Consider the following 20,609-nt stretch of genomic DNA (forward strand, 5'->3'; position numbering starts at 1 on the left):
AGGTCTTTGGTTTTATGTGTGACCTTTACTGGGATTGTTTCTGGGGTTGTTAATAAACTGAAAGTCGATTACTATACTGATAATTGGAGTTAATAAAAAGGCATAAATGCAACATAAACATTTAATTACCTTTCTGCAATTGATTTCCTGCAAAGAATTTTATGCAATTATCAGTTTTAAGGCTGACCATATTAATTGATATAATATTTAAGGATTAAGAAATAAGTACTCAGATAATACAAAGTTGATAAAGAACAAACAAGATAATTAACTACTTTAAAACATGTGTTTTGTCAAAGATAAATTAGGTAATAATTACCTGCAGTAAAACTTCAATTGTTGTTTGTAATACTGATATCTCCTGAAATTCTTACATATTCATATGTGTTTCTTATATCAGGACCTGCTTCCATATCAGACGAACAGCGCAGTCGTCGAAGCAACCCGGAGCCCCCATCCCCACTCTCCCATCTACTTACAGTGCACATGATTTCCACAATCCTTATCATGCCACATCTTATACGGGAGGTAAGAATGTGTATAATGGACACTTATAAATATTCTAAGGTCGAATACTACATATTTAAAAATCTAGATTTATAATTATGTGATAATGTTCACTGAAATTCTTTAATGTATTTTAAGTTGTGGTATTTAGTCTTTAGCTTGTTGTAATTCTTATTTGTCTAGGTTGAGTGTCGTTTAAGCTGGAATCATTCTTTCACTGTCGCTTTTCGATTTTTTTAGAGCTTTTAAAACGTCTATTCAAAATAATATAAAAGCTTACAAACCTAACAACAATTGACCGATATGAGGAAATAAAAAAATACATATTTGCGTAGAAATTAACTCATACATAGAAATTTAAAACACAAGGTGGTTGAACCCTTTGTGGTTCGACTCCGGCGGCACCGCCGACACACCTATTTCTTATTTGTAGGGTGTGGTAAGGGAGACATACTTTTACGAGGCTTTCCAGCTGAGTCTTCAGGGGTAGCGGCGCATCTGTGGCCGACCTCAGGTAGGAATACCTATACCTATCCGGGGTTGATTACAGATATCCATGGGCGGCAGGAAACACTTACATCTTACATCAGGTGGACTGCATGCTCGTCTGCTACTCCTATATTATAAAAAAAAACAACAACACTTTACCAGGTCTGCATTTCCACCTGGCGGCGTCTATAAACGCGGAGACGGACATCCCGCTGGTGCCGTCGCTGGCGGGCGGCGGCCGCTTCATCCTGCACTGGCTGCACAACAAGGAGATGCACTTCACGAGCCAGGCGGAGGCGATACTGCACGATCTTACTAAGAAGGTATGATCGGGGACTTTTTTCACGTCTAGATATAAAAGCTCTTGTAAAAAATTGGTAATTTGGTTACTAAGAAGGTAGGATCTCGGAATTTTTTTTCACGTCTAATAATGAAATGGTAATTTTGCGCTACGTGCTTATGAAAAATTTAATTATTTAATAAATAGAAATTTAACATCATTCGCTTTAGAGATGTCAGTCATTATACTTAATAGTTCTGAACACAATAATATACACTCAAATGTTAACATATTGATACACTCAAAAATTAGTACCCAAACTGCTCTTGAATACATATATATTCAAAAACATCCATATGGAAAAATCTAGTTAATATTTAATCAAGTTGAAAGCACTGTTAGAAAAAAATATATTTTTTCTAAAACATTTGCAGATATTAGATAAAGAAGAAACAGATGAAGGCGGGTCTGGCTCAGATCACACCACACATCCGGATGGAGAGAATGAAACAAGTATATATACCTTATTTTTATAATATTTATGATACATACATCTGTAACCCTTGTAATAATTGATCACGTATCTAACATCTATTGGCTATGGATTTCGACATTTAGGAACCGCAGTCTACCATATTCTTGTTTTCGAATTTATTTTAACCATTGTTTATCAGATGAGTAGATATAATTGCCTATTAGTTCAGTATGCTGATACATTACAATTTGTTTTTAATAAATCTACTAAATTTAATAAATCTAGTACTTAAATAGATAGAAAAGTATATCATCGATAATCGCTCGAGTGCTATGACATGAGATTCTTCAAGAGGGCTGCAAAAAGAGCTCTCCTTCTAAGTCGGCGATGCATTGGCGACTCCTCTGGTGTTGCAAATGTCCATAGGCGACGGTGACTGCTTCCCACCAGGTAGCTCGTCTGCCTTATCATTAGGTATAATTACAAAAAAAATATTACAGCCACCTTGCTTACATAAACGTACTTTTTCGTTGTTAGCTTCATTGATTATTTCACGCTGCATAGGACATAGGCGACCGAGCCACCACTTGACTAAAGTTCAGTCGGAAGACAACAGCAATAGTGACGAACAACCAGGTAAATGGAGCGTAGTGGAATGTAGTAGCTGTAGTTGTTTGAACCACATACAATAAATGTCCCGCTTACGTCGATTTCATGTACGAAACGAATGTACGTTATTTATTGTGATTTTTACTACTGTGTTAATAATAATTTTAGGTGTTGTACCCGTATTTTCTTCTTCTGTATATAAATGGATAAATATATTAACAAAATGCATGTATTGCGTTATAATGAAGTATTACGTAAGAATGAAAATATATAAACTTGTAGTTATCTGTGCACAGTTAATCAAGAAAAGCGAAATAGGTTTATTTTCAAGATCCTTTCAAACGCTGTACCACCACCGCAATCCCTGTTTCTGTCTGAATGCAGCTTGTGTCAGAAAAACTGCATGAGTGCATGCTACTTTACTCAGCAGTAACACCGCATTTGTATCCTATTCTAGACTTCAATATTGTACTAAGATGCAATGAGTGTATTCTGTTCTCCCACTATATTTCAAACCAAGTTATGCACTTGATATTATTTGTGCATGCCCGTTTACTACTTTTGTTATGTAAAAAAAAACTTCATTGTTGAAATAACAAAATGTAATGAAAGTTTATGTCGACACAATATCAGTGCTTTACATTGAAAGTTTTTGTATAAAGGTTGACAAACTTTTACTTAGTTGAATGTTATAGTTTAACTCTCTATCTTTCACTTGGTCTATTAGCTTGTGTTTCAACAAGTAGAAATTAAATTTATTATATTCTCTTATAGTCTCTGCACGTTTGCAATGTATAAAGGTATTCGACTTTAAATTTTATTTATCTAAAGTAAAAATCCTTTTATGCTTATTTGCACGACACCAAACGTAAAGATTCCTTTTTAAATTGTATTTTTCTTTGTAAGTTAATTTTGACAATGTTGATTTGATACAGAAAATAATCACAAATTCTTTAAAAAAACCTTAAGCCAGACAATACAGAACCTCCTCTTTTTCGAAGTATGTTAAGAAATCAAAATTTCCTTACTAAGGAGCAAGTAAACGGAAACTCGTCAAACAAGTAAAATTACGGAAATAATAAGATAGAAAATGAACTTTCAGGTAGCGGCAACCACAGTCACCCAAGCTTATCGAACACGACGTCGATAAACTCGATCGCGACGGACGTGACGTGCACGCACCTGCCGGACTCGCTCGACGCGAAGATCGAAGCGTTGTTGCGCGACTGGCACCAGAGCCCTGATTTACTGTTCTCTATACATCCAGTTGACGGCAGTTTTCTCATATGGTGTGTATATTTCTATGTAATTGTAATTTGTATAAAATATAGTTTTTTATAATTTTTAATCAACTTGTAATCATGTACTGGATTTATTTTAGATGGTATTGCTAATCTATTATGTTGAATATATTCTTGGCTCCTTTAAAAAATACATTGTCCCAAAAATAAGCCTTATTCTTTTATGTATACCTATATAAGTAAGTAGAGATTGGTCTATATAAGCAATTTGCTGCAATTCAAGCAGCTGCAAGCTGCAATTTCCGCTATGCAAATAAATATTTTTAAAATTTAATTATACAGTACTATTTTTTATAAAAGTTATTCTGTTATTTTTTTTGTAATTCTTGAAGGAGGTACTTTCAAGATTTTTTTACAATCGTCTCTACTTACGATTTTTACCAACCGCGCTTGGTGAAAAAATTTACCTTTTATGTTGATGGATTTTGTCCTATAAACACTTGTATAAAATTGTCACAATGTTGTGGTGCGCAGGGTGTGCGAGTGGCTGGACGAGGTGCAGGCGGGCGCGTCGCGGCAGGCGCAGGTGTCGTTCTCTGCGCGCATCCCCGCCGCCTTCCCGCTCGGCGACGCCACCACCATGTGCACGCCCGCCGCGCTCTACCACGCCGCCGCCATGCCGCTCTACGTGCGCCACCGGACCAAGCCCGTGGCGCCCGGTATGTAGTACACTTCACCATGCAGACCATCCGAATGTGGTGATATTGTGCGCTATACATGCCTGTTTAGGTCACTATGACCGCGCGCTGTTTTGAGATTTTATCGGAATCTAAGGAATTCCAACTTTAGAAGAATTGCATGCATTGACTCGCTAGACTCATTTGGAGCTAAAGTATAACCACAAAGTCCGTTAACTACTTCCGGTACATATTGATTATTTTTTTTCTAATGCATGTGGGTACGTAGGTATTTGTGTCGAACACATACGTCACTACTGTCATTTGGTGAGTCATCATCATCATCATCATCAACCCATTACTGTCCCACTGCTGGGCACGGGTCTCCTCTCAGAACGAGAAGGATTAGGCCATAGTCCACCGCGCTGGCCAAGTGCGTATTGGTAGACTTCACATACCTTTAAGATTTTTTTTTTTTTTATAAATCTCTCAGGTATGCAGGTTTCCTCACGATGTTTTCCTTCACCGTCTAAGCAAGTGATAATTAATTTCTAATACGCACATAAATTTGAAAATCAGAGGTGCGTGCCTGGGATTTGAACCTCGGACCCCTCGATCGAGAGGCCGCGTTTCTTAACCACTAGGCTATCACTGCTTTTCTATTTGGTGAGTGCCGGCTGTGAATCCGTGTATGCGCGACCGTCAGACCAAGCGGACGTGGTAGTGCACTAGCAAGTCAATTAGATTTGCTACCAGTGTAGGGTACATAAAATAATGTAATGTTCCCGTTTTACTTTTCCCATCACGAAAAAACGAATACCAATGTACAACATTACTCTAATGTAATCTTTAATCTTTTTTTTTAGCTCAACCGCAACAGCCAGAAACAGTAACAACGCCCCTGGCCAGCGTGCAAGAAGAAAAAGAGGAAGCTGAGTGGCCTCAAGCTGAAGAACAAACTGAACCGCAAGAAAATGGTAACATAAAAACCTGAATAACTAGTATTTATTAGGCTAATAAAATTGTAAAAAAAATGTATAAATATAATTTTTACACAGGGACTCGCGAAGAAAACAATAATGAAATGAAACGTAAAACTAGCGTAGCAACAGAAGACTTGGGAGAACACCAAGATGGTGACGTATTAGAATCGGCACCGGTTATATCCATGGTGACGAATCACACTAATGGAACGCTCAACCTTTGGCAGCTTACATTTGATGATAAATCAAAATTCTCACAGGTGCTTATTCTCATATTATTCATTATACATAATCTATTTTACTAAAGGTAAAATGATTGATCGTAACATTGACTTTACTTTCTAGGTATTATCAATAGGTCACGCTTCAAGAGCTTCTGGCCATAGATTTAGAGTAAATGACATAACATGTCATCCAGTATTACCACTATTGTTAACTACGAGCCATCACAATATATCTGGTGAGTTTTTTTTTACTATATCATGAATTATTATTTTGAAAAATGTCTTCTCTTTTATTTATTTTTAGATTACATGTATTTCGATGGTTAAGTGCACGTACACGTGTAATTTTATAATGCGTTTTTTTATCATGGGTATCAAAACGTAAATTACAATTATCTTGTATTTTACATTTTGTATTATGTCAGACGACCAGCAAACCTATGGTGTTTATTGCAATATTCATAAAGTTCTATTATTAAGATTTTAAACCAATATATACCATCATACATATCGGCAGCGGATTGTTGCGAAGTAGTTTTAATCTTAACTTAATAGCATGGATGTACGCAAAGAAACGCCTGATACAATTATATGTATAAGGTGGTAGAACCCTTTGTGGTTCGACTCCGGCGGCACCACCGCCACACCTATTTCTGCCTAATAATAGCAGTGTTAGGCGCTGCTGTGTTCCGTTTCGAAGGGTGTGGTAAGGGAGACATACTTTTTCGAGGCGTCCCAGCTTAGTCCTCAGGGGTAGCAGCGCATCTGTGGCCGACCTCAGTTAGGAATATCCTTTCCTATCTGGGGTTGATTACAGATGTCCATGGGTGGCAGTAGCCACTTACCATCAGGTGGACTGCATGCTCGTCTGCTACTCTTATATTAAAAAAAAAAAAACTAGCTCTTACTATGAATGAGGTTTAGTGATAAGTAAACGAGACGTGTCTATCCGTATAGACAAGGAGCGCGAGCGCGAGCGTGCGTCGTCGGAACCGGCGAGTGCGGTGGGCGCGGGCGGGCTGTGCTCGGAGCTGGTGCTGTGGCGCGTGGAGTGCGTGGGCCCGCTCGGCAAGTCGGGCGGCGTGGCCGAGCTCGCGCGCGTCAACTCGCCGCACCTCTCCGCCTTCAGCAACGTCGCCTGGCTGCCCACGCTGCTGCCCAGGTTAGTTTGACTAGTTTAAGGAACCATGTAGTTTTTTGGTTGAAGGAATGATAGTGCAAGTTAACAATAGCAATTATTAAGGTTGCAAATATAATTAAGGAAACTATGGCAACACCATCAGCAGAAATTAAGTGACATCCTTGTAACTTCAAATATAGATTATCTTAACCATTATTGAAATATAAATCAGAAATATTTTTTAAATTAAAATTACTAAAAATATGTATTCCTTACAGTACAACACTCGGCAATTTATCCAATTCGCCGTCCGCGTGTTTCGTAGCGAGCGACGGCGAAAGCCTGCGAGTGTTTCAAGCTGTCATCGACGCGCGGACGTTACTTGCAGAAATTGCCACCTCTGAGCGACGACATAAAGATATTACGGTAAGTAGATCTGGTGTTATAGTAGGTACATTTTTTATGACTCTGTATTATGATTTACTAGATATACTCAAAGTGTTGGTGTAAAAATTTGGAACACTTGATTTGCAAGATCAAGATTGCAAAATAGCTTTCGTATGCATGTTTCATATGATGAATGAATATTGATAAATGAGTTACTGTGCGTTGTGTGCTAGGTAAGTGCCCCAAATGGTGTTTGATTAAAAATAATGTAACACTAGAGGAGTAGTCAATTAGGAGATAGGATTATTAATTTTTATGTAGAGGTTTTTTTGTGCCTTTGAGATTTCTCCAAACGTAATTCTTATAATCGTTTACTTTCAGCAACAGGACGCGATGTCGCTGTCGTCGGAGTCGAGCGTGGAGGAGGGCCCGGGCGGCGTGCCGCTGCACGAGCGCATCCGCATCGTGTCGCAGCAGTCCACGGCGCGGCCCGGCGCCGTCATCCAGCTGCACGCCATCGCCGACGCCACGCACGACTGGCACAACACGCAGCTGCTGCACGTCTTCCAGGAGCAGCTCATCACAGGTACAGCCCGCGCCAAGCTTCTAGTCCGCTCTGAAGTTAATGCGCGCAAGTGTCAGTCAGAGAGCCTCTGCGATCGAACACAACTACAAACATATACTCCGTTGCAACGTAAGGACACACTAACGCAGCAATGTACCCGTGAGCGAGGGCGGTCAGCGGACGTGTGCCCGCGCTGTCCTCGTCCCGTTCGCTAATATCTACAATTTTCTATTGCGACGCGACTCGTTTCTATATTCGGAGCAGACTAGCAGTTTGGTGCGGACTATAACACCGGTGACTGACGCCGTTGTCGGAGTCTAGCGTGGAGGAGTTTGTCTGTTTTACCGTTCTGAAGATTTTTCCACGCTCAACAACGATAATAAAAAAATTTTGAAAATATTTAACGTATTTTTTTTTATTGAAGTACAAATGTATTTTTCGAAAGTCTTAATTTAGGTTCTTTAAAAATAACCGATTTTAATTTTATTAATATAAATAAGACTATTATGTAAGAAACAAGACAGCATTAAATATATTAAGGCATTCTAAGCGATCCACTTGATAGACCAAAATAAAATAAATAGAAATATGATCAATTTCATCAACATATCACATACTTAAACCTAATATAAAATGCTTATACAGGTGAAAGAACATCAAGTGACACGGAAAGCGCAGACTCTGGTGTAGAAACATCGGAAGTGAACACTATCACGGAGTCGGGGCTAGAAGCAATAGTAGACTTGCGCAAGGCTGCGACATTTAACGAGCCGTTTTACATCGTTGTGCTGGAGAGGACGGATGGCGGGTCCACAGTACACATGTGGAGGTTGACGGTGTCCTCGCAGGCTGATTTGTCAGGTAATTGGCACAAGGTCTAAATGATCTAATATCTAATATAAATTGTCTAACTATCTCAGTTAAAGTTTTGTACATTTTCATGTACCAAAAGTGGATATAAAACCCAAATTCGGGAATATTGGCGAATGGAAGCAAATATTTCTATATTAAGAATATACTATTGTGTAAGGAGTACTAAAAATATTAAATCAATCCTTATTTCAATGGTTCCAAATAATTAAGCGTGGAAACGTTGAAAACGTATTTTACACTTTAATTAATTGTCATGTTTTGTTACAGATGATATGACAAACAGTATGATGTACGTGCCAGACAGTGCTTTAGTACAAGAGGAGGAAGGCGAATCCCGTAAAAACTCCGTTTGCGTTGACGATCGGCCCGCTCCACAACCACCAAATTCACACCTTTCCATTTCCACCAAGAAGGTATGTGATTGAAACCTTTTCGAATTATTTTCTCTTCAATAAATATTATGCCAGTAGTAGTGCACTGGATCCAAGCATCAACTTAATTAATTAACGTGTTTTTTTTAAGACACATGTATTGGCCATTCTTTACCATATAATATACTAATATTGTAAATATTACCATTAAAATGTTGCCGAATGACTTGTTACAAGTTTGCTAACTCAAATTTGGCTAAATATAGACACGGACCTTAATCCTTCTTATTCTAGAAGGACATACATGTTTTGTAATTAAATAGTGAAGTTTTAAGGTATGTTAGTGTTTGTTAGTGTGTAAAAATGAAGATTCGTTTGTGTCCAGGTGTGCGAGTGTCCGCTGTCACTACCGGACGGCGTGGACGTGATCCACGCCACGCCGGCGGCCGGTCACCTCAGCTCCGCCTCTATATACCCCGCCTGCCTTGCGCCCTACATCCTCGCAACAGCCTGCTCGGACAGCACCTTGAGGTATGTTAGCGGCTGATTACACTATATGCTGAAATCTTACTGCAATTTCAAGTAAAATCAGATTCTATCTGGATCGAACGGTGTTATATACTACCTAAGTAAAGATCTATGTTTTACAGAGATCTTTTCCTTAATCTGATCTGTTTGACAACAACCTAGTACATGTTATCTGTTACCAAATAGCAGACAATAATTTACATCCATTTGTAATATGCAAAAAATTACTTTAATATATTTACAGATTTTGGAAGTGCAATGTCGCTAAAAAAGACAATGGTGAATTTGAGTACACATGGAAAGAATGGGAAATGATGAACAAAGATCAAGAATCTACAATAGACATTCCAGGTTAGTGCAAATTTTATTAAGATTCATAAAACTTCAATGTATTTTCTGATTTTAAATATTTCATGGTGGCAACTTTAAAATGTCTTACACAGGTCAACCGTTGCACATAAGCGCCGCCTACTCAGGACGTATTGCGTGCGCATACAAGTGTGGCAGGTCCTTCACGCGGCCCAAGGGCGGCAGTACGACCAATAATAATTCCAATCCCGACGCACGGTTTGTCAACCTGTGTGTATGTGTATATGAATGCGAGAGCTCGGGTGGTGCGGAGTGGTTATTGGAGGACACAATACCGCTGAGGAATGTCAGCCTACCCCGAGTGGGCGTGTGTACTGACACGCAAATTGATCTCTCGTACTTGCACGATACGTCCTTCATGCAGAAGAAACAGAGGCTTACTCAGGTACGATTTCAATAATTTCACACTCAGAACAACATGGAGTAACAATACTATATTGATATGTGGCATCTTAAATAACAAAAGACCTAATGAAAATTCCGTGTTCAACGTCAAGAGACTTAGGAGCTCATTCTGTGACAATTTTCTGTCGTCTTGTGTTTCGTTCAGTTAAGATTCATGTCGAGGATAAGTTACAGGATAATGAAATATAATAATATTGTGTGTAAGTATATTTTTATTTTAGCTTGTAATTATGTTTGAAATAAACCTACAATTGTAGGTTCTCCAAACATTATCATCGGATGAAAGTCGCAACAACCGTAACGGCGAAGGCGACACCGGCAAGTCGGCGGGACTACTCGCTGTACCGTCGTTCAGTACATTGCAGTCCTTACGTAGAAGCATCATGGAGAATGGAAACACCTGTCCGCTCACTCAGAAACATCTGGTGCAACTCGACTGGGTGTCGAAAGAAGATGGATCGCATATACTAACGGTCGCTGTGGGCTCTAGGGTGTTGTTGTTTACGCCTGTTTCTAGTGACCTCGCGCAAGCCAATTTGAAGGTTAGTTTAACTTGCTCTCATCATTATTGTGTAGCTAGCCAGCTCTTAATCTAAAGTCTTCTTTCACAAGAAGTAGGGATAAAATCACTGTGTTAATGAATTGTAGATTAACTTAACACATTTTTAAAGATGTGTATTGTTCTCACGTTTTGTATGTAGTGGTTTGTAGATTCCTTTATCATTGTAATAAATGTGAAAAAAATTCAAAGCTTTTTTTTTAAATATGGTTACATATTTGGACTGCATATGTGGTACACCATGTGAGCCGCTCATCTACTAATGCGCTATTAAAGTACAATAGGTATTTATGAATTGTTCTTGAAATAATAAAATTGAAAATTATAGAATTGTATTATAAATTCGACAGTTCTAAACACATGCAAAAATTTCAGGCGATGAAAGAATCGATAAACAACAACCGTCCGATCCTGCGCAAGGCTTCATCCTTAGCAGCGCCGCTGTTCGTGGAGGAGATCCGTTGGATGCAACTGCGACGTATCGACCTGAAGACTGCGGACGGACTGCCGCCGCTGCCGATGCAGATCTCGTGGGTGCGGGACGGCATCCTCGTGGTCGGCATGGACTCCGAGATGCACGTGTACTCGCAGTGGAAGCCGGAGAACCCCCAGATCGCCGCCGGACACGCCGCGGGAGTGGTGCGTTATGTACTGTATTACGATTATTATCTAAGCATGTTTGTCTACGTGCTAACCGAAATTAGTAATTGGTTTATTTTTACTCAACTTTTAACATTATGGAGGGTTAGTATTCTGTATTATGATTGACTTCGTGACCACTAAGTATGTTTTTTATACCCATATAACTTTAAAATTAAATTCCCTAATTCCCAACTAAATATATGTTTTCATTTCTTACATTCGCAACAGGCTTTTGTGTTGTATAAAGTACAAAAATAATGTAATAAAACTTTAATTTAATGATTTCAAAAATTGTGATCAAAATTATATAGACTTTATTCTACATAAACTTAACCTACATTTCTTACTGTTTAAGTGTAAGTCTATTTTTTTAAAAGTATGTTAAATAAAATACTTAAAACCATTTTAAATGTCATACGCTTTATTCTCAGGAAGTAGAAGAAGGTAGCGAATCCCGTGCACTTCGTGATGCCGATTTGCGTGTATCCGCTCCTCATTTACAACGAGTGTCGTCTATCAACTTACAACTGTTGGAGCGTGACGCCAGAAGACGAAATAAAACCCAGCCGGATCAACCTCAAGTAAGTGTGAAATTTAAAAGTACAGGAGACAGTTTTGTTTTTAAATATGCTAAAAGTACAGCACTTTTATCTTACATCTACGTATGAGTAGCTGTTAACAGATTGAAATCTACTGTACGGGCAACAATATCGTGTTTGAAATCTATTTCTAATTTATTAAAGCCTCAATTTAACAGTTTGTATTATCATATGTATACTAAAGTACTTGTATGTATAAGATCATTATATTTCTAGCCATTGTTGGACTACATGCCGGACTACGGCCTGTTCGAGGCGTCACAAATGGCGTGCCCCGTGCTACCGCAGTACCACCCCAAGCAGCTGATGGAGTTGCTCAACAGCGGCAAGATACGATGGGTTAAAGCTATCCTAGCTCATTTAGTCAGGTAAGATGATAATATTTATGATGGAATGGAAAATTATAAACAAGCAATATGCAAATTTAAATAATTATTTTAGCCTCATAAGAAATATCATCCAAAGCGATGATCTTCAAATTCATAGTTACTGCTCAGTTTACTTTATATTCAAGAACACTCGTTAAGTTTAACATAAAAATGGAGCCATTTTTTCTATGCTTATACTGTCCAACATTTCTTAAATTAATAAATATACAGACTGATCACGAAAACATAATTGAATAAATTCAAAACGTCTTCAAACCATTAATTATATTTATAGCAATACCATACACTTGTAGTCCTTCATTTATTAAAAAAAAAAACAATACACAGATTCAATGTATAAGTATTTATTTTAGATGCATAGGAGGGTCCTACACAAGTCGAAGCTCACAAGGTGACGAAGACAGTTTATCCAGACAGGTAAAATTTTACACAATTTATTTTTCTTAATAATCAAAACTGATTGAACTTTTATATGAAACATATTTTTCTTTATGCAACAATTCAATCTCAAATAATATTGCACAGAGCTAACTTCAATGCATCATAAGACTTTCATAGTCATATACATAAGAAATTTCGCTTTTAATGTTATTGGACTTTTAAAAACGTTACTAGAGATTTTACTATATTTAACTAAACCATACATTTATTAAATGAAACATTAAATTGTATAAATAAAAAATAATTGTTAAATAAATGTTTTGTGGTTGTGTTATTGTTTTGTGCGCATTACATACGCTTACTTACTAACGTGAAAAAATCAATACACCTAGATAAAATCGAAGTGTCTGTCTGTAATTTCAAAATGAATATAATTTTATCAGCATATTATGTACTAGAATAAAGCATTCCAAATGATTTTCCCGTTCGCCTAACTTATTTTTTAAGGATTTTGATATGAAAACTATAGACCGAAGTTTTATATCCAGAAAATATATGACTTTTCTGTGCAAAAATTGAATACGTGCACTTAGGCGGGTTCGGACAGAAGCCCAGAAGTACTGTATTACTTTTTATAACTACTTAACTATCCATTTTAATTATATACACAGACTAAGTTATATTTGTAGCTTAACTTGCATAGCATGAGAGCAGCTAAAACTGATGTTCTCACTGTCTAATATATAACGAATATGAGTTAATAATTTATTATGTATTGAAATGATTAACACAAAAATATTCTCAAACATTATTGTACCTAAATTTGTTATATTTGATTTCAATATATAATAAATTGTATCTAATAAAATTAAGTAATTTCGACTGTTGCTTCCCTTTAACATGCCAACGTTAAAAAACAAAACTAAAGCTTTTACCACGAAAACGCTCCAATGTTAACCGCTTCCGATCCCTTCTCGTATAGTATACGGCGAATTTCGCGAGAACGCGAGAAAAACCCGATTCGTATTGGCTCCACATTCTTGTTTCTCGTACTTCGCGTTCTCGCGAAAATATAGAGCGGGCTACAAAAATCGGAGAACACAACGAGAACGCGAGAAAAACACGAGAAACCTCTCTACATTCTCGTTTCTCGTGCTTTTCTTGCGTTCTCGCGAAAATGTGGAGCGGGCTTTAGAGATCGCATAGTGCATGCATAGCGTGTAGCACTGGGCACGTGTGTTGCAGCGCGGCTGGTCGCGCTCGCGCACGCTGTCCGTGTCGTTCGCCGCCGGCGCCGCCTCGCCGCTAGATGGCGTCGCACAGGTAACCCACCATCTCTCACACTCACCACTCACAATCGTTATTATCCGGCTTCATCGATAGATAATCACTTCAATACTGACCATACACGTAAGTGCTGATGCAGGCTGAACTGGCCACTGGCACCATGCTTCGCCTTATTGCAAGTTTACATCACATGAAATAAGGCTTACACAAAAGGCATGTGTGAATTTAATGTCTATTTAGAAACAGGCACAGCAAGAATGGTTTTATCAAAAACTTTGAAAGGAATAATTATACAAATGTTATATTTAAGGTCACGGGAACATCAGTAGTCAGTACTGAAGCTCAAACCCCTTATCATGAAACTGATACGTAAGCCACAACATTACATGTACAAAAAATCATCACTTTCGTAGGTACATTTATAATCGTCGTTAGAACGGTTACAACCGCGCGTATATCCAAAATACGCGCGGAAAATTTTAACTTCAAAAACTCAGCTTCACTTCGACTGTACATAACATTTACATAAATTCATGATTTTTCATATCATAAGCTGTACATGTATATATTTAATTTTGTTTGTTTGCATTTTGGAAATTAATTAAAACTAAATTTGTACATAATTAAATTAAACGTATTATAAAAAAATGGTATTTTAATTGAAGATTTATTTACTAAACAAAAATGTTCTATTACCCTCTTCAACCATTTTTTATTACCGTTTATATGTATATTTTATAAATTATAATACATAACACAATTTCATATTGTTTTATCAGGTTAGTAACTTCATGAATAAATACTTTACTTATTTAGCTAGTACAGTCACAATTTCCTTCAAGGCACACATTACATTTACAGGTTCTCGTAATTATCTGTTATATAATAATATGTCACACACATGTAGATAACGGAGGACGTACAGCTGGACTACGCTGAACTGACGTCAGTGCCGCCGCTACCGCTCTGGACACTCTTGGTGGCCGACAAGGAGTCCGCACACCATCCGTCCACTATTCAGGAAGCTAAGGTAAGGTAACCAGTCGAATTTGAAATAAATAAATGGTGCCCCTAGTTACCTTTCTATTCGTATTTATTTCGTATACTGTCTTCAAAATAACACATAATTTGGGTACTTAATCTTATTCAAAACAGATTCGATATGTAGAGATTTTCGGTATGTAGGGGGTCCACATTTTTGTTGTGTTCTACAATACCTTTGTACTGCAGTTTTTCCACTGGTTTTTACAATAACCACGAGTAATAGAATTTTATAAACCGAATCCCAACAAAATAGTGGAATCAGCAAATAAACTATTCGAGCCAAAAAAGCCTGTGCAATGTTTAAAACTCAATATAAATGTTGCAGGACTACAACGAATTGTTCGAAGGCACAATGGAAGTTGAGGAGGATTTGGACGCCTTATTGCTTGGCGATGAGGAAGCTGTCGATCGCCGACCGTCGATGCCTGAGCGACAACCGTTGTCGCACTTTGGGCCTAGACAAGGTAAAATATTGGACATGTAGTGTTGACTATTATTTATTATTTCTTGCCTCTATATGTTATTTATTATTTCTTACCTCTTTTTGATCATAAATTGAGTAGTCTTGGAAAGTTTTGGACAATATGTTGCGTGTTTTGTTGATGTTATATGTAGACAGTTAATAAGTCTGGTTAGTAGTTTCTGTTTTACTTTAACTTTCAATTTGGTAAATAGTTTACTTACAGCTTACGATAGCAGTGTTTTATAATTGTGGTATAAACAATTATATTTATATCGATGCACATTTTAAAATAACTTCATCGAACGAATTCACCCACGTTGTGTATAAATTTATATTCTTTATTCCTTATTAATATTTTTAGGAGATCGAATTTCAATTATCCTTTCATAGCGCGCGTTGACATTATATAAATAAGTCTAAAATTTAACGCTTGTGTAAAATTTAACGCTTCTCAATTCACCAATAGACGATATACATTGTCTAGCATTCAGTCAGTATTTTTTATAAATAAATTCTACCCTCGTGCAGGACTTATCTTCTCCCCGCTTCTGACGCATACGCACCTGCGTTTACATTATATAAATAAGTCCTGTGTAAAATTTAATGCTTCTCCATTACCAGTTGAAGATATACATTATTTGTAATATAATCAGTCTTAATTTTATTAAATAAATTCTATACCCTTGCAGGTCGTATCCTCTCCCGTCTGTTAACGCACACGCACCTGCCGGGGCTGAGCTCGCTGGACCAGATGCACCTGCTGGCGCTGGCGGACACGGTGTCGACGTGCGACGCAGACTTCGCCGAGCGGTTCGCCGCCAACGCCAAGGTGGACGTCGCCGCAGGCACGGGCCAGGAAATGTTGCCTGGTATGACTATAAGTATTGTATATTCATTTTTTTTATTATATGTACTTTGCCTTAATTTTTTATAGTACAATTTGGAAATAATATTTTTACCTTATATACTACGTGAATTTTAGATTTAACCGTTGACTTGTACGTGTGAACACTGAAAAAATCGATACTGTTATCGTTAATAAATGAAAATTAGAAAAATATTAACCACCTATATTTTGGATGTACTATTGTGTTAAAACCTAACTATGTGATCCTAACCTTCTTTCAGCAATAGGAACGGCCTATAGGTAACTTGTCATATGTTACGGTCAAAAGTGCGCAATTTCTATTAACTTTTTCGCTCTTCCTGTGTAATATAAGAGTATAACGTAAAACATATGCCGCCATTTTGAATTCCACTCTTTATTGACACAAGTTATACGTCTACCTAGATTCATTAGACGACTGCGGGTTACGTTTCCTGCTCGCGATGAAGCACTACGGCTACCTGCTGCGGTGCTTGCCGCTGGCGCAGCGCGCGGCGCTGCAGCGCGCCGGCGTCGGCACCTGCAACCTCGTGTGGGCGTTCCACTCTGAGACGCACCCGCAGTTGTTAGCGTTGCTGCCGGGATACACCAAGGGGCAGCCCAAGTGGTCCACTATGCGGGAATTGGGTAAATATAAAAAGTACTTAGATTAATGCAGGTATTAGGTAAAGTAAAAGTAAAAATCAGGTTTTTCATTGATAAAATATAATTAATTTATTGACAAAAATTAATGTCGATTATTTGACATCTAACCGACCTGACCGACATGTCTTGGGTGATTTTCGATCAAAGTTTTTGACGCCTTTTCCCAGTTTTTACAATTGAGTAGTATCGAAAAGAGCTACGGATGACGAACTTTAATGTAGTAAGTTTAAAAAAATATGCACGTGTTATTTCAACTTGCGAGTTATTTTTTGCGTGCAGTTCGCTTTGGTATGAATATCTTTGGCTCCAGTACTGTACTGTTGGCACTTACGCATACTTCCCCTAATCTATCCAAAAGCAATACAATATGTGTACCATTTAGTTTTTAACTAATATTAAATTGATGATATTGATTTGTACAGGTGTTGGTTGGTGGGTTAGAGGAGATCTTCTCCGTACGTGCGTAGAACGACTGGCGCGTGCCGCCTACAAAGCCAAACAGGATCCTATGGACGCTGCATTATATTACCTGGCGATGAAGAAGAAAACGCTGCTTTGGGGCCTCTTCCGGTCTAATCATGACGATAAAATGACTGCCGTGAGTGTACATTGAATAATTAGTTAAGAAAAAGATTTGTAGCTTTTAATTAAATGTATGGCACCAAATAGGCCAAAATTAAATATACTAGTGTTATGAACAAAAAAAAATGCAAGAAAAATTTAGTTCCTTATATTGGCAATAAAGACACGTAATGAGGACTATAATGCCCACAAAATTGTGACTTATTTAGGAGGTTAGAATTTCATAGACAGATTTTTATACTTACTTTTTCTTGAACATAAATCTGGAATTTTTCTTCACAGTTCTTTTCGAACGACTTTACTCAAGACCGTTGGCGAAAGGCAGCATTGAAGAATGCTTTTGTTTTACTCGGAAGACAGAGATTTGAGCACGCAGCCGCGTTCTTTTTGTTGGGCGGTGCGTTGAAAGACGCCTTAGAGGTACATATTCTAGAATTTCAGTTTATAATATGTTAATTGTAAACGTAATATAAAAAATCACACACGCATGTATTTGTTTTAGGTACTAATTACTCGTCTAGGAGATTTACAACTAGCGATGGTCGTAGCGCGTTTGTATGAATCTGACAGCCCATTGCCTGCAAGTTTGAAAAAGTTGTTGATGGATGAAATATTAGGGTAAGTATGATGTAAATACTAAATGTACTAAAAATCCGTTTACTTTTATAATTTTTACTAATAATAAGGACTCATTTCTTGTTTTAGTGGTGAAACAGAAGACGGAGAAATAGACTTGGAGCGCGCGCATCCCGATCCCTTCGTTAGATCAATGGCGTTATGGGAACTGAAACAATATGGCGAGGCACTCGACACACTGATATGTCCCGCGGGAAGGCTGCATGCAGCGCGGGATAACGAACCTATGCCAAGCGTGTTTAACTTTTACGTGTATTTGCGCACACATCCAAGGTTGAAGCGACACAACATGCCTAGCCAGGTTTGTGATACTTTTGTTATATCTAATATAATCGCTATTTAAAATACATTTTACAATTATTATTGTTACTGTAATATTAAATTTTACAGGATGACTTAGTCGTTTATTTAATTTAATAACGTCCTCAACTTTACGATGATTCAAAATTAGGGCTCAACATTTATATGTTACTGATTATATGATTTGCAAAAACATCAACGATTATACTGCAATAACTCATTTTGATATTTGAAATAATTTTATTATGAATTGATCTATACATAATTATTTTATGTTTGCAGAATAAGTTTCAACACTACACATTTTGTTTATGGCATATAGTTTTATTTTATTACTTGCACATTGATGGCACCGACCCATCATAACTTCACATTAATTGTATGACATTCACGAGTCACAACGTATGCGTTCCATTCCAGGGCGGCACCCTAGCTCTGTTACAACAGGAGGTCGAAGAGGGCATCACGCGCCTGGAGCGTCGCTTGTACTTCCAGACGGCGCACGGTCACTTCAAGGCGGGCTGCCCGGCGCTGGCGCTGGAGGTGCTGTCGAAGCTGCCGGCGCGCATCCGCGACGAGCGCGCGCGCCCCGCCGCCGCGCCCGCGCAGCCCGCTGTGCACACCGGACAGCTCGACGCCACAGTCAAAAGTACGACCCGTTCACGTCCGTTTGTACGTCCTTGTGTCTTTGTTTTTTTTACGCTTCCGTTTTGTTTTCTTGAGATTATATCTTGAGATTTTTAATGAGATAGTGTTGACTAGATGTTATGATTAGTGTAGTCCTCAAAACAGTCATTAGTTTAAGATATCTTGAGTTTTTTAATTAATGAGATAGTGTTGCCTAGATGTTATGATTAGTGTAGTCCTCAAAACAGTCATTAGTTTAAGATATCTTGAGTTTTTTAATTAATGAGATAGTGTTGCCTAGATGTTATGATTAGTGTAGTCCTCAAAACAGTCATTAGTTTTAGATATCTTGAGTTTTTTAATTAATGAGATAGTGTTGACTAGATGTTATGATTAGTGTAGTCCTCAAAACAGTCATTGGTTTGTCAAAAAATAAAGTTGATTATTAAATATTTTTTTAACAAAATAAATTCAATTTTTTATACGAATATATACTTAAAATAATGTTAATTTATTAAGATAGCTAAGCAGTTATGTATCTTTATTTAAGTTTTTTATTTTGCGAATTACTTTCAAATTGATATTATTCATTGTATTTAACTGTTTAGTATATTGCACTATAACTATAACATTAATATTGAGCAAACAATTTATTAGAAGAAGAAGCAAGTGTGGATTGGGGCGCATCAAGCGTAGACTGGGGGGCGCCAGTGAGCGCCGCCAAGACAGACGAACTCTTACTGAACTGGGATGATGACGATAAAGGGTAAGTTCACGTCTTAATCAAAGTTTCTTGTTCAGCTTCTGATCTAAGTTTAAGCAATATTTTACATGTAACTAATAGGTAATATAATTAGTATTGCTATATAGCTAAAAAACATAAGTTTAACGTCAATCCGTTGTGGTGGAAAGAAACACTAACACAACCCCAAGTAATAGAAAATGAAACAGCTAAGCTGATGTGGGAGATACCGGTACAAACTGACAAAACAATTTCACACAATAGACCAGATATCATTTACATTAATAAACTAGAAAATCATGCTTATTTAATAGACGTCTCAATTCCATCAGATTATAACATCGGAGCCAAAGAAATAGAAAAATTAAGTAAATATCACCCACTTAAAAATGAAATAACTAGACTTTGGAAAACACCCACCACCGTCATACCAATAATAATAGGAACCACTGGAATAATAGCCAAAAGTTTACATAAATATTGCGATAAACTAGACTCAAATATAAACATACACATTATACAGAAACAAGCCGCTATTCACACCAACACTATATTATCAAAAATTTTAGGGAATAATATATTTATTGGGGAAACTGAATCTCCTTCTCCCTGAGAGTGTCAGGGCGGGGGGTTTCAGAATTTACCGACCTAAAAAGTCGAGAATGGGAAACTACCATAGAAATAAATATAATTAGTATTGCTATAAAAATAAATGTTATTGTCG

At 37.5% G+C, this 20,609-nt stretch overlaps 2 protein-coding genes across 9 annotated transcripts in view; one reads left to right on the forward strand and one right to left on the reverse strand.

The window, feature by feature from the left end:
• The window catches only part of EndoA (SH3 domain containing GRB2 like, endophilin-A), a 55,413-nt gene extending 52,883 nt beyond the window's left edge, over nt 1-2,530 (reverse strand). The window contains exon 1 of the mRNA XM_073081951.1: nt 2,520-2,530. The gene's annotated coding sequence lies outside the window, so the exon portion shown is untranslated. The remainder of the gene's footprint in view (nt 1-2,519) is intronic.
• The window catches only part of Rbcn-3A (rabconnectin-3 alpha), a 46,982-nt gene that overhangs the window by 10,320 nt on the left and 16,053 nt on the right, over nt 1-20,609 (forward strand). For 3 of the 8 annotated variants that reach the window (XM_073081942.1, XM_073081941.1, XM_073081946.1), the window contains exons 8-40: nt 401-528; nt 1,159-1,319; nt 1,711-1,789; nt 2,316-2,387; nt 3,463-3,649; nt 4,136-4,320; nt 5,145-5,255; nt 5,337-5,521; nt 5,607-5,721; nt 6,443-6,647; nt 6,884-7,031; nt 7,374-7,578; nt 8,203-8,418; nt 8,698-8,843; nt 9,187-9,332; nt 9,574-9,680; nt 9,773-10,083; nt 10,361-10,645; nt 11,038-11,310; nt 11,736-11,885; nt 12,120-12,271; nt 12,646-12,709; nt 13,919-13,996; nt 14,868-14,990; nt 15,330-15,468; nt 16,157-16,336; nt 16,759-16,980; nt 17,421-17,596; nt 17,863-18,000; nt 18,083-18,198; nt 18,286-18,517; nt 18,937-19,165; nt 19,801-19,909. In XM_073081942.1, coding sequence (XP_072938043.1) covers nt 401-528; nt 1,159-1,319; nt 1,711-1,789; nt 2,316-2,387; nt 3,463-3,649; nt 4,136-4,320; nt 5,145-5,255; nt 5,337-5,521; nt 5,607-5,721; nt 6,443-6,647; nt 6,884-7,031; nt 7,374-7,578; nt 8,203-8,418; nt 8,698-8,843; nt 9,187-9,332; nt 9,574-9,680; nt 9,773-10,083; nt 10,361-10,645; nt 11,038-11,310; nt 11,736-11,885; nt 12,120-12,271; nt 12,646-12,709; nt 13,919-13,996; nt 14,868-14,990; nt 15,330-15,468; nt 16,157-16,336; nt 16,759-16,980; nt 17,421-17,596; nt 17,863-18,000; nt 18,083-18,198; nt 18,286-18,517; nt 18,937-19,165; nt 19,801-19,909 — 5,373 coding nt within the window. The remainder of the gene's footprint in view (nt 1-400; nt 529-1,158; nt 1,320-1,710; nt 1,790-2,315; nt 2,388-3,462; nt 3,650-4,135; nt 4,321-5,144; nt 5,256-5,336; nt 5,522-5,606; nt 5,722-6,442; nt 6,648-6,883; nt 7,032-7,373; nt 7,579-8,202; nt 8,419-8,697; nt 8,844-9,186; nt 9,333-9,573; nt 9,681-9,772; nt 10,084-10,360; nt 10,646-11,037; nt 11,311-11,735; nt 11,886-12,119; nt 12,272-12,645; nt 12,710-13,918; nt 13,997-14,867; nt 14,991-15,329; nt 15,469-16,156; nt 16,337-16,758; nt 16,981-17,420; nt 17,597-17,862; nt 18,001-18,082; nt 18,199-18,285; nt 18,518-18,936; nt 19,166-19,800; nt 19,910-20,609) is intronic. The other 5 variants (XM_073081943.1, XM_073081948.1, XM_073081944.1 and 2 more) reach the window with 3 other exon arrangements.

This window comes from Epargyreus clarus, unplaced genomic scaffold (genome assembly GCF_041222505.1).
Source record: "Epargyreus clarus isolate Ecla_fem2 unplaced genomic scaffold, WU_Ecla_fem_2.2 ptg000017l, whole genome shotgun sequence".
Classification (NCBI taxonomy): domain Eukaryota; kingdom Metazoa; phylum Arthropoda; class Insecta; order Lepidoptera; family Hesperiidae; genus Epargyreus; species Epargyreus clarus.